General features: G+C 34.7%; 1 protein-coding gene across 2 annotated transcripts; it reads right to left on the bottom strand.

Moving 5' to 3' along the window:
• Window positions 1–5,176: 5,176 nt before the first annotated feature.
• On the bottom strand, window positions 5,177–13,433 carry LOC104114721 (protein EMBRYO SAC DEVELOPMENT ARREST 30). 2 transcript variants are annotated; one of them, XM_070177675.1, is made up of 11 exons: window positions 12,865–13,433; window positions 12,206–12,290; window positions 10,432–10,502; window positions 10,253–10,341; window positions 9,919–10,162; window positions 9,078–9,190; window positions 8,778–8,868; window positions 7,437–7,565; window positions 6,132–6,682; window positions 5,605–6,039; window positions 5,177–5,470 (listed from the first exon to the last, which is right to left on the bottom strand). In XM_070177675.1, the coding sequence occupies exons 1-10, from the start codon at window positions 13,024–13,026 to the stop codon at window positions 5,613–5,615; spliced, it is 1,962 nt and encodes a 653-aa protein (XP_070033776.1). In that variant the 5' UTR covers window positions 13,027–13,433; the 3' UTR covers window positions 5,177–5,470; window positions 5,605–5,612. The 2 variants fall into 2 exon arrangements, with proteins under 2 accessions (XP_070033776.1, XP_070033775.1); XM_070177674.1 differs by having other exon boundaries at window positions 5,177–6,039.
• Window positions 13,434–13,662: the final 229 nt, after the last annotated feature.

Raw genomic sequence — 13,662 nt, 5'->3', positions numbered from 1 at the left:
TTACCCCTACCCTGGGGTAGAAAGGTTGTTTCCGATAGAAAATCGGTTCCCTCCCTCCAAGAACTCCCTACCTTGCTCTTGGGTGACTCGAACTCACAACCTCTTGATTGGAAGTAGAGGGTGCTCACCACTAGAGCAACCCACTCTTGTCCAAAGAAACATAAAAATTACTAAGTTTGTTGGAAGAAAAGATGAAATCCGACCTCCACGACGGCTCTGTGCTCTCCCTTGGTCAAAAGTTACTCTCAAAAAACGTTCTTCCCTTCAAAAATAAATTTAGCACCCCTTTTATATGAATTGAAACTCTGTATAACCGAAATAACCAATCCCAAGTAAAATAGGACAAATCCCGTAATGGAGGGTCCAGGCCTGCGACGCTGGCCTAGCGATAAATCCAGTAACGTTTCCGCCTAACTTTTGCTTTCAACTTTTGCTTTCAAGTTGCTGCAAAACTTTGGAATGCCTAACTTTTCCATTTTTCTCGTTTCTTTGCTTTTTCTTTCTTTGTTTGCAATTGTCTTCAATTTCCTCCACTTAATGCTCTTCACAATCACATAATTAATGATCATATATTTGTAGTGTATAAAATACACATTAAAATATTTACTTTGCTTCTAAATTTCATCTTCAAACTACCTACACATAAAATAAACTCAATTAAGCATAAATATAATACAATTTAGCATTAGAGCACCAAAATGTAAGGTAAGTAATGCATAAAAAATATGAAATTATATCCAAACATCACGTATTCATATCAGAAATCTTATTTGTTTAACATACTGCATATCAATATTTTAAAAGGTGGGAGCATGAAGCAAGGCGTTTTACCTCTGACGAGGCGAAGCGTAAGCCTTGAGACATGGGGCATAAGTCCTACGGATCTTTAAATTTTACTAATTTCAAAAATTTTAAGATAGTATAAAATAAAAATAATTATAAAAATAACATTAAAATCACAAAATTATAACAAATAATTTATTTAAAATATTTATAAATTATAATTCAATTATGAATAATACGAAAAGTATGACATATATCATAATATGCAAATTAGTTGCAACGTCGTTACAACTTAAACATCAAAAGTAATGTGTTCGATACGAAATCTTAAATGTATCTCTTAAGGAGTAATGAATCTTGAAAGAATTTCGATATTATAATTTGATATTTTACTTAAAATACTCCTTTTATGTAATATGATATCTATTTGAAAGAGAATTTATATAAAATATAATTCATAATTTAAATATGATTCTCTAGCATCATTTATTTTTAAGTTTCAACAAGTTAATAAACTGACACATAATTCACCATACAATACCATGATAACTAATTATTTGTAAATAGTTACTAGCTAATAATAAGCTATTAAATTAATAAGTATTATATCTCGTAAACATGAAGAAGAACAAATATTTAGAAAAATAATTATTAAACAAATTATGGACTATTATATAGTAAAGACATAACAAAAGTTAATAAACAAATACTTTTGAAATGAAAGATTTATTTAAAATTTACTATCATATCAGTCTTAGTGGATAACGTACAATAATTTTTATTTTAATTATGACATAAAATACTCCCAACTTAATGATTTATGATTAAGAAAAAAGTAATTTTGAATAGTCAACGATTTATTAAGAAAATTTGAAGATTTACAAGGTTAGTTACATACAATTGCATAAAGTTCTATTAGGTGAGCCCAATACGTTGGGCGTTGGGCGTGTTCGGGGTGTAAGCCCCGGTGGCCGAGACGTAAGTCTTACGGAACTAAACCCCACACATAAGTCCAGGGGCGTTTTACGAGTGCTCCGCCTGTGGACGAGCCCCGTGCAAGTCCTAATTCTGCCTTTTAAAACAAAGCTGCATATAATGCTTTTATTTATTCACATTTTCTTAATAATAATTAATCATATGCAATGGATCCATTAGTGCAGTCAGAATATCATTGGACCTTTGTGCATTTCTAGAGACTTTAATTCTATTATTGATCCTACATAAAAAAAAAAAAAAAAAAAAGTAGCAAACCTCATAGGATGGAGAAAAATTGGAAGTTTATATCATGTATTGAAGAGTGTGGAATGATTGATACTGATTTCATAGGGCTCGGATTTTCTTGGTGTACGTGTAGTGGCAATGGGAACATGATATGAAAGAGATTTAACAGTGTTGATAAGCAGCGGCGGATGTAGAGTGGGGAGAACATGTATTTTTATTAAAAAATTTATTAAATATATATAAATATATAACTGTGAACTCAGTTATTATTCTATATTAATTTGAGATTACAATAGAAATCCATAAATTTCAAATTCTGGATCCGCCTTTATTGATAAGAGGGATCACGAATCCAAAATTTCGAAAAATATGTGCACTATTATAAAAAAGTGGATCCAGAATAATTAGAAGGGTTCAACATTCAGGTTCGGACATTGAACCTATTACGCTTTTAATTTTTTAGGTTCAAATTAATTTTTTTAACAATAACTTTTATTTATATATATTCTAATGTCGAAAACGTTGGAATCAATTGAACTCATTCTTAATAGAACCGATCTTATTCTCTGAACAATCGGAATTTCGTACTTTTGGCGTATCCTCCCTATCTCCTGTTAACTAATATGTTACACCATCCACTACTACAACTTTTAAACAACTTTTAAGCATACACATTTAGTATGGATCATAATAGTGCTCCAAGACCTGAAGGGTTTGATAGTTCTTTTTATCAAAACTGATGGGAGATTATTCAGGGAGATGATATCAGTGAGGTGCAGATCTATAGCCTGTTTGGCCAAGATTTTTTCTTGGCCAAATGTGTTTTTTTCCCTTAAAATTAAGGTGTTTGGCCAAGTTTTTTGAAGGAAAAAAAATATTTTTGAGTAGAAGCAGAAGCAATTTTTTTAAAAAAAAAAAATTAGCTTCTTCCTAGACGCACTTCACTTTTGAGAAAAATACAATTAGAATTACTTTTTAAAAGTTTGGCCAAACACTAATTGTTCCTCAAAAGTATTTTTTAAATTAATTAGACAAACACAAACTGTTTCTCACCAAAAGTACTTTTTTGAAAAACACTTTTAAAAAAAGCACTTCTCAAAATAAGCAGATTTTAGAAGCTTGGCCAAACAGACTACTAGTTTCTTCAATCAGGGGCAAAGACACTTTGTGGCAAGCGTCACGTGACACTGTTTCGTCAGAATTTTTATTAAATATGTATATATAGATAATACACAAAATGAAAAAATTGCGTATAAAAATAAAAAAATGACACCGCTTTTTATTATAGTGATTTATGAATTCATTTATATTTTAAAAATTTTACGCCGCTCGTCAAAAATGCGGCGTACGCCCGTCTTCGATGGTGCTAGTCTGACCAAATTTTCTACAAGCACCTGCGTGGTCCTTCTCTCTAAAATATAATGGAGCAACCAGCGTCGTTTTGTGATCTCCGGCCCATTAATTAGTCTTAGTAACTTTTCCAAAAAGATATTAACCTAAGATAATGAGATTTGTTAATCAGATTGGTTTTGTATTCACTTTATTAATTTCCTACGCACATTGCAGCAAGACATTCAAAATAAAACTATTACTAGTACTGCATTGAAGTGTAAAATGTAAAAACAGTACTAGTATTTCTCATAACCTGAAGACATGCACTAACGAATTTTGAAAATGGATTTAAGCGTAAGAACAGGTTTTCAAAATATTAATTAGAGATAAGTATAGTGTTTATATTACCGATGAGGAATATGTATATATATATATATATATATATAAAACAATTAACAAGGAGATTAGCTAATTATTAATCCAAAGCCAGATAACAGTATTAATTGGTGCGACATACGTTCGTTCCAAGGTACGCCTACATTATTCGGACTCGAAAATTTAGCCTCATTCCTAATTTATTGGCTTAATTTTGAAATTCGAAATTTACCTACGTATTTTTTTTCATGTTTATGATATTATATTACTTAAATTTTTTATGTTGAATTATATACTTATTTTTCTATTCATGATTCCTATCAAGTTAAATATTGTATATTGAAAGAACTCTAATCTATTCTCTTGATTTTTTTTTCTACATGTTCTGAGAAATATATGAATCTTCTTTCTCATTTGGATTAAGCTGCCGAACAATTTTAGAAATAACGAAAGCTAAACCAAACGCACCGCACTTTTATAACTTGCACGTGTATGTTAAATCGTGAAGAGAAAATATATCACTAATTGTTTAGCATCAACTCAAGCATGACTTATTGTCATTTGCAATTTAATGGTATCGATTTTCACCCCGTTCACGAAGGGAGTCTTGGCATATTTGGTAAAGTTGCTACAATGTGACTAGGAAAGAGGTTACAGGTTCGAGTCGTGGAAACAACCTATTGCAGAAATATAGGGTAAGGCTGCATACAATAGACCTTTGTGGTCCGGCCCTTCCCCGGACCCTGTGCATAGCGGAAGCTTATAGTGCACCGGGCTCGTAAAAACAACCTCTAACAGAGGAGGCCAACGAAGGACTTCAACTTATGATGGCACTGAAGTATGGAGGACACTATGACATGTTAGAAGCAACAAAGAGCATTGCCAGTAAAGTAAAGGATGGTCTTCTACAGTAGGAGGATATCAGACAACAAATTATTTGAACAAGAACTAAGACATTATTTCCTGACTTTGGAGAAGAAGAACTAAAGGAAGCCATACTTTCCTTTCAACAAAGACAGACGTTTTGGTGGACATACATATTGAAACATAAATTTCCCTCCTCGTATCTCTTCTCTTCATGTTTGGTAAAGAAGTATTCGAAGAGATCAAATCACTCGTGCTTCAATTCATTTATTTGGCTGATAAATTCTTAAAGGACGCAGACCATTGACTGTCTCGACAGCTTAACACGTTCTTTAGAGTAACACGATAATTTAACACAATTTTATTTTTGTTTGAAACAAACGCCAGAAAGTGTGTCGAAGCAGGATGCTTTTTCTCTACTTCGAAATTTCAATGACGTCTCAACAGCTTTCACCTGCTAATGTATTTGTGCTGTGGGGGAACTAAGAGCTCTCTTCAAGCGACACAAATTTCAATATATTGAAAGCTAGTTAGATTTTGAAGGTACTCGACAAGCAAAAGGTTTGAACGTACATATGAATATTTAAGAGAACTCTTGAGGTGAAACAAAAATCAAAGAATCATTGTAAAGTAATATATGGCTTCACAGTGTTACTTTCTTTGTGCAGTCACAAAGTTCGAGAAGTTTAGACATCTTTTGTATGTTCTATACCTGTAGAAGAAGGGAAAACTTGTTCCTCTTTGAAGGAGAGGAAAAGGGAGAATTCTATCGAAGAGACCAATGGAGTCCATGTGCCAAGCAATGAACACTAAGCAGGTAGCAGGAATTCTTCCAAAGCACGTCCGAAGAACCATGTTTGAAGGTAATCTGCCCCCGAAAAAATTGGGAGTTCATCTGCACGAGAGATGTTCCAAAATCAACATGCTGCCGCTGTAAATTTAACTCTCGTTGAAAAGATTAATCCACGGAGTGGGCTAGACATCAATGGCATAGAGGTAAATGAACAAATACGAAGGCAAGATATGTACATCAAATCCTAATCATCAGGATCCATTTCCTCATCCTGTTCCAGGGATGGAATTGTATCAGTTCCATTGTATCCTTCAGATTCTGACTGCCCGTCTAAATCAGTTTCATCTTCTTGAGAGTCAACTTCATCCGTGTTAGTCTCTTGAGTTCTTTCTTGTTGCATCGATCTGGGGCACTCGCCCTGCCCTTCAAACAACAGATGGAGATTGCTGTTCTTTCCTGAATGCGAAATATCAGTAGCCTTGACAGTTGAACATAAGCATTCTGGAATAGGGTGAGAGAGGAAAAACTTAGTTTTTGATCGACTGGATTCCTGCAAAAGACCCTCTTCTGCCAGGCTTTTATTGAGGTGTTCTCTGACAGCAAGAGTCCAATTACGAGGTGGATAGTAAAGATGATCGACAGTACTATTAAAGAGCTCTGCAAGATATTTCCTGCATGTACAAGATAGATTTTAGAAATTAATGGTAAAAAAAAATGGATGAGCACCCAAACAAGGAAAGGACCATTATTGTCGTTAGTCTACCTGTTTGGCCGAAATGTTCTCGCAGATGCCATCTCATAAAGTCGGTGTCCCATCACCAAGCTGGCAAAATCAGGCCCGCTACCATCATTGTCAAAACCAGGAAAAAAAGCTTCAGCTTCCACTGAGACTATGTAATCAAGAGCATCCCATAGCAATCGGTGTGCTTGCTCCCTCTGATCATTGGGAGAAGGTTCTGGTTCCATATCTTTCTCTGCAACCCATCCATACCAGCCTTCTTTTTCATGTCGATAAATAGGTCGATCAGGAGGAGGTGGTAGAGGTCTTGGTCGGGGCCCGGTCTTGTCCCATTCTGCTTTTAGTTGATTTGTGCTTTTTGCGGGTAAAAGCTTATCAGGATCAGGCAGAAGGGGAATTTCTGGACCAACTAAATTGGCTAGCTCTTTTTTGCTGCACAACGCAGTACGATCAACTAAATTGGTGTACATGGCGCGTAAAGGAATCATAACTCGTTGTCCACCAAAGGTTTCAGAACCTGCTAGATAAATTCTTGTTCTAGGTGGGTAACCCATGGCTCGAAGCAGAAGTCCTACCTAAATTTTGCAAAAAAATGTCCAAGGCATTAAGAAATAAAACAAGGACAACCATGCATATTCACAGTTATATTCGGTCTGTAATTACAGAATAGGAGGATTAAACAGTTGGTAACTTTAGCATAAACAACACATTTAATGTAGATGCTATATCTCATAAGAAATATCTCAACGAAATATAGTTTCAACACATAAGAAAAACTAACTAGAATTTAAAAAACGTAGATGCTAATAGGTATAGAATCAAATAGATGTGTAATAAAGTGTACAAATCCCTAATGATATTCTTTATTACGTATTAGTCTTAATGTTATTTTGCTACTTTTGCATACTTTATCGCACATTGGTTAGTGTATCCACTATATTTGCTTACTCCTTGTGGCTGGAAAGTTGTCTTTTACAACACGTCATTATAAACTATATTGATCCTTAAACTGCATTAATCTCTCATCTCTATCTCTTCGTACAAGCTAATAAAGAACCACAACTTGTTCCAGTTGTGAGAAAAGAGTCCAGGAGCATAAAGTAAACTTTGGAACATGCAGACACTTAGTCTATATTTAGAGAAGTCTGAATGGAGATTAAACTATCAGAGATGGTAACAAAATGCACCTCATGAATGCTATCTAAAAAGTCTCTGCTTCAAAAGATAACTCTAGAAGCAACATATTGTATATAAGCTACTTACAATTATGTATTTCCAGCCAGATGAATAAACTGTTTTTAGAGATTTGAAGAAAAAATCCGAAAGTACCTCTTCTGGCATGAGTGGGCATGATCCATTTCTCTTCCGAGCATGTGAATCAACACTAAGTTCCTCACTGATAATTCCTTGTTTAATCAACTGGGCCCTCCTGTATTGTATAAGTTCTGTGTGAATATCCTACACCAACAGAAAGCAATAGGTTACAGATCTCGCAACATCAGTTGTTCTTTTAATGAGGAAAAGGGATCATTAGGTCCATTACACCAGATATTTAGAGGCTCAGCAGATTAAGTGCAGCAATACCCTCCCTTGGTTTACTGCTAATACTGCCTCTTTCTCTGCCCTCCTCTTTTTATTCTTTTTCCATTTTCTCTTTTCTAGTGCACCCACTTCACAGCTCGGAATTACAATTTACAGTCACGATCACATAGTTTCCTTTCGTTTTCATTACTCAGACAATTCAAATGAATGACAGTTAGCCATAACTATATTTGGAAAGACAAGTCGAGAAATGAAAGATTAGAAGCATCAGACAATAGAATAGAAAGAGTAACTCAGAACTTTTCACCTTATTAACTGACAGTATGATTTTGTGGAAGAAAAGGATGGTTAGAGGGGCATGGTTAACTTCTTAGTATGGTTACAAAGCAAAGAGGAATGGAAGTAAAAGTTGAAGATTGCATATCGCATCCTGATTTAGACAGCTTTTGTCAACACCTTCAGAATTGGACGAAAATGAAGACATAGATTTCATGCACTCTCCCTTGACATACCAAAAAGGATGTGGCAATGATAATCATTCTGTTTAAGTAAACTTAACAGGTCTTCTTCCCCCTTTCTCAAAATCCTTCCCACTGGTTTAATCAAAAGTTTTTTGTTTAAGGTCTTGGTTGAACTAAACATATTATGTAGAGCAATAAGAATATGCTGCTGATTCTAATCCAGATCCTCATCAATTAGAGTGTTCTTGGCATCTCAACTATTCTAGAATCCTTAGAACCATCAGATCCTCAAGCAGAATTCTTGCATTTGCCAAGATTGAAAGCTGCTACATAACCAAATTCAAGAATACAAGCTAGAGTTGATACTAGCTACAAATAAGAGAAAGCATGTGATACTTATGTTAGTTCTATTTGCATATGTGAGCCAAATAACCTAGCTTTGACATGTATCATCCCCTGTTCTCATCAGTGATACCCCAACCACAAATTTTGAAAACCAATATGGCTATGTTTATAGTACTAAATTTCCAGAACAAGTCACCAGAATTTATCAAAATTAATACATTTTCCAACAGGGATGTCCAGAACATCGACTACTGGTTAGATAAATCCAAGTTCCTGCAACACCGATCAGATTAAGAGAATATACCAATTAAAGAAAAGTAACCTGAAAAATTTCAGCACAACCATGAAAGGCTAGGGCATCTCTCTTAAGCCCAGGATGATAGGCAAGGTAAGGTTGACCTGAAGCTTGTAACCTGCAGAGAGAGGAATAAAAATATTTACCATCTTTCTACAAGAGATTTAAAAACTCTCCCTGCGCCACTTGGAAAAAAAAAGAGAGTCAAGTAAGTTGATCAGATGAACTTCCATTTGACACGTAATTTCATTTTGTTCACTGCTCAGCACCAAGTGCTGGAAATTTGCATTTCCAAAGATACAGTTAAAAGAAAGTTCAGATCCTTACCTTTCCACCATGAGTTTTCCAAGAGCTACAATTTCTGGGCGAAATTGAAGTGCATGAAATGCCACACGACATCTAAGCCTCTGGTACTCAGCCATGCTAGGGGGAAGCGCGGACTGAGAAGAAATTGAACTTGATTAAATAGTCATTGTAGGGCAAGACAAACTAAGCATGAGGCAGGTAAATATTAAATAGAGGAAAATCGCCATTGATCGTGTAAAGTTCAACTCCTCTTAAGAAAGTAAGCATGAAATATTCATAAATTAGAGGTTAAACTGAAGTAAGGCGCAAAGGTAGGACTTCAGAAAGTAGTAGGCAGGAAACATTCCATGCTCCAAGGTAATATTACATACTAAAGAGGAAAATACATAGAACCTCCAAGCCAGAATTGAACCCCTTTTTCTCGTTAAACACATACTTTAATCAAACATCTCAACCAGTGCACCCTTAAGTATTTTTGGTGATGGATGCTCACCAAACAAATTTTGATTGTTTGAATAGAAATAACATAGCCCAATTTTTAAACAAAGGGTGCTCTAGCACCCAGCATTCTTAATGTAGGTCCGCCACTGGGAATAACAAGAATCTATTGTTTGTGATGTTAATGATATGAAATGGATGTGGTATGCCCTGTGTCTTCTAAAGCTTTTTCATTACATTAAGACCGTACAAAATATCACATGTACTGTGCTCCCTTAATTTTTAAAATTTCCGTGTCACCAAGTCTATAAATGTACAATTCATTATAATTTTGAAAGGATCCAAATATCTTGCTAAATACAACTTTATACACGTCTAAGGTCACTGTGACTTGCAAAAACCAAACAGAAGGAAATAATCATACCTCTAGACATCCTCCATCTGTCAATATTAATCCGATGACCTTTGCTTTCTTCAATCTAGGTAAAACTTCAGAAGTATAAAATTTTAGAGCAGCAGAACTTTTGGGCTTGAAAATCTGGTACTCTTTCCGTTTCCTAGCCTCCCTCAAGATAGGTGGCAGACTCTTCACAATGGTGACATCATTTGCTAAGGCTGCTATAAACTGATCCTCATTATAGAGGTATGAAAAACTCTTGAACTTGGAACTGCAAAGTTTAAATACAAACTTAAAATTCAGGAATGCAAATAAAGCATCAAAAAAGCCCTCCGTATCTTTATGTCAAATTAATCAGGACCTGATGCCTTTTGAGCGAATACTTTCTTGAATCTCTGGAATTACAAGGGTGGCATTTAGAAGCCTTGATATGGCGACCAGATCAACAATCTATGATAAACGGAAACCTGTTAGGAACTCTTTCCCCAACAATTTGGCGCAGAATAGGTAGAAGACTTTTCAACAATATAATAAGCATACCGAGTTCCTAATCTTCTCAAAACTACCAGAAATTTTTGCATAGATGAAGCCATTGTTGTGTTCAACTGCCACTGAAACCGTGACAAAGGTGGTGAAAAGAAAGAATCAGTTTCAGTCGATGATGGAGGTACGTAACTTGTAGTTGCAACAAAATACAATTAACTTTAAATTGGCAAAAGCAGCAAGTCAATTTAAATTTTGAATAGCCAGGCCCAGAATCTCCGTCCTTAAAAAGAAGTAACTAAAGTTTAGACATGTCTAAACTCTATGCTTCTGCAACATAGAAAGCAAAAGCAATAGCACGTTAAATTTTTTAGTAAAAAATGGTACTCCCTCCATTCCATCTTACATGGAAATTGATATGGCATGTTGTACTGTACACCATAAGGTACTAAGAGTACTTATGATATGTTATACATCTTCAGCTTACGCGTCAAAAGTCTTTATTTGTCTCTTACTTATTTACCAATTCAAAAACGTCTTTAGTTATTTCTTAAACAACATGCCCAATCAAACACCGTCAATAAAACGGTAGCCTGTTTTTTCAAAAATGCTTTCTGAAGAAACTACAGCTGCTCTACTCAGTGTTTTAAAAAGCGATCGCTTCGTCGCTTTAAGCGAGAAGCGAGCGAAGTGATGGCTGCTCGCTTTTCCATGCCTGAGGCGACTCGACCAGATGAAGCGCTCGCTTCAGTGGAAGAAGCGCGAAGCGACTTTGAAGTGTGAAGCGCAGAAGTGCTCGCTTCAGTCGAAAGGGGTCAGTTGTTAAAAAAAAAGGTTTGGGTCTGCTTTTTTATTATACAAAACAGACCCCTAAGACCAAATTGATCGACCATTTCTCTCTTCTTCCCAAAATCAATTGCTGCTGCTAGGTTTCAGTCGCCAGAGACCTCCTCCAGGTAATTTTTCTTCTTTCTTCTCCTTTTTTTCTTTCTTCTTCCTCTCCTTTTTTCTTTCTTCTTCCTTCTTTCTTCTTCTTGTTCCCGTGCAGCGTCTGCTCACCCTAAGGTATTTTGTCTTTTTTTTCTTTCTTCTTCCTCTCTTCTCTTTTTCAGTTTTTCTCGTCCAACGTCTGCACAGCTAGGGCAGGCGCTGGTTTTCTTCACTCCCCCCCTTTTATTCTTCTTATTTATTAATTTTATATGTATTTCAGTTTATAAAATTAATTTTATATATGTATATATATATATATAATGTTATATTTTCAGTTTATTTGATTTTTTTAATGTGTATTTCAGTTTATAAAATTAATTATTATATATATGTTATATTTTCAGTTTATTTGATTAATTTTATATGTATTTCAGTTTATAAAATTAATTATTATATATATATATATATATATATATTTAATGTGTTTTTTAAAAGTTATATTTTAGTTTATTTGATTTTTTTAATGTGTATTTCAGTTTATAAAATTAATTATTAAGACACTTCAATGAAGCGTGCGCTTTGCTTTGCGCTTTTGAAGCGAGGCGAGCCCCTAACGCTTTTTTGCGGTTCTCGCTCTCAAAAACACTGGCTCTACTACATCATCAGATGCCATAAGATATGCTCTTTGATACCTTCATATTTTTGCTTTACATAAAACACATTAGATAGCATTATATTCCTTTGTTTCCAAGTTTGCAATTGTTTCATCTTATATGTGCAAGTAAAGTTAAAAAAAAGGCACAAAAGGAGGGATTAATAAGAAACAAATATCAAACAGATAATACAGTCAGGAACCTGTGACTAATTCAGAGCAGTAAATAACAAAAATTTCAAAGATTACCAGGATATGTACTTCTTGGATTTGGATGAGGGTGCAAGGGCTCCAATGACTTCACATTTCCCCACAACTTGCGAAACCCAGGACCCTAATCAAAGTTTCCAGTATAAAAATACAAATACAAGCACAGGGTAATCATATCAACCTAAAAAGATGTACCATTGTATTATCAAAACAAGTAGATACTCTTAAACAATACATTCCGATTAGTAATAGAGATAACGGATGACAAAGTTCGCAATATTTTTGTTTTTTATATATTTCGGCTGAGCCCTTTTTATTTTGTATGATGGTGATGTCGGGGCCATCTTGGCGCACCTCGACTATTCCATTGTGTACCTGCTACTTACAAGCATAGTTACCGGATAGCTCTAACCACCAAGGCTTGTATTTTTCTTAGCACTTTTGACAACTGGTTGCTTTTTATAGAGAATCGTGTCTTTTTTTTGGGTAAGATTCTTTACATGTGTATACATCTTTTATCCACCATTTCAATAAAAGTCATTAACTTATAAAAAAAAATATAAGCGTAGGGCAATCAAATCAACCTGATAAATGCAGCATTATATAGTTGAATTATGTACATAATCTTAAATGAGAAGAAATAATAAGTAGATGTAAAGAGTAGAAAATTAGAAACTTTGTTTTTTCCCACAATTTACCTTTCTGGTGGCTAAAGTGGGAGTTAAATCCTCAGTGAAAAGAGTAATAGCAGTATATTGGACAAGATCAGCACTGGACTTGGCAAGAAACAAGTGAACGAGCAATGAAGCGAATGATAACACCAGCCCTCCTAGTGCTGCCCATTTTATCTTCGATTTCATCTCTCAATAATTTAATCCAGCAATGCGATAAAATCTCCCCTCCAAATCTGCGAACTCAATTTAATAACAGAAGAAAAAATCCATATGTTGAGAAGCAGTAATAATAATTCAGCTGGTGACCGACAGAATTCAGGGGAATTAGATCAAACACTTGGAGTACACAAGGTAAAATTGAGTGGGATAATTGAATCGAGAAATATAGTGTTTAAGTGCTTACGAAGGAAGCTTTAATTTGTTTTATTAGATCGAAGAGAAATTGAATAGGAAGATGATCTGATTAGAGGAGAGAGAGTGATTAGTGAAGGATTAAAGGATTGCTTAAAAGAAGGGTTTAAGCGGATATTGCGAAGATAGCTACTGCCTACTGCCCACGGGGACGGATAAGAGATTTCATTCATTTTCAGTAGTAGTTCGAATGCGAACCCCCAACATTTAAAAGGGGGAAAAAATAGCACAAACAAACAAACAAACAATTACTTACAGTTCTTTTCCTTTTACTTCTTTTTTTCTTTTTGGATAAGATAAGAAATTGCAATTTTCGTGTATTTTACACTTTGACAATTGCTTCACTATTGTGAAAAATCGTGAATTTTATGATTGCTATTTTAATCGTTTATAATCTATCAGCAAAATTTT

This window comes from Nicotiana tomentosiformis, chromosome 6, assembly GCF_000390325.3.
Source record: "Nicotiana tomentosiformis chromosome 6, ASM39032v3, whole genome shotgun sequence".
NCBI lineage: Eukaryota > Viridiplantae > Streptophyta > Magnoliopsida > Solanales > Solanaceae > Nicotiana > Nicotiana tomentosiformis.
Note: the sequence above shows the minus strand (reverse complement) of the source record. Positions and strands in the feature narration are given on the sequence as shown.

Bases quoted from the DNA above. Each gene is read 5' to 3' on its own strand.
- LOC104114721 (XM_070177674.1), bottom strand. From the start codon at position 13,026: ATGAAATCGAAGATAAAATGGGCAGCACTAGGAGGGCTGGTGTTATCA. The intron at 12,291-12,864 runs GTAAATTGTGGG...AACTTTGATTAG, and splicing joins CCACTTTAGCCACCAGAAAG to GGTCCTGGGTTTCGCAAGTT. The intron at 8,869-9,077 runs GTAAGGATCTGA...CTCTCTCTGCAG, and splicing joins GGAAAACTCATGGTGGAAAG to GTTACAAGCTTCAGGTCAAC.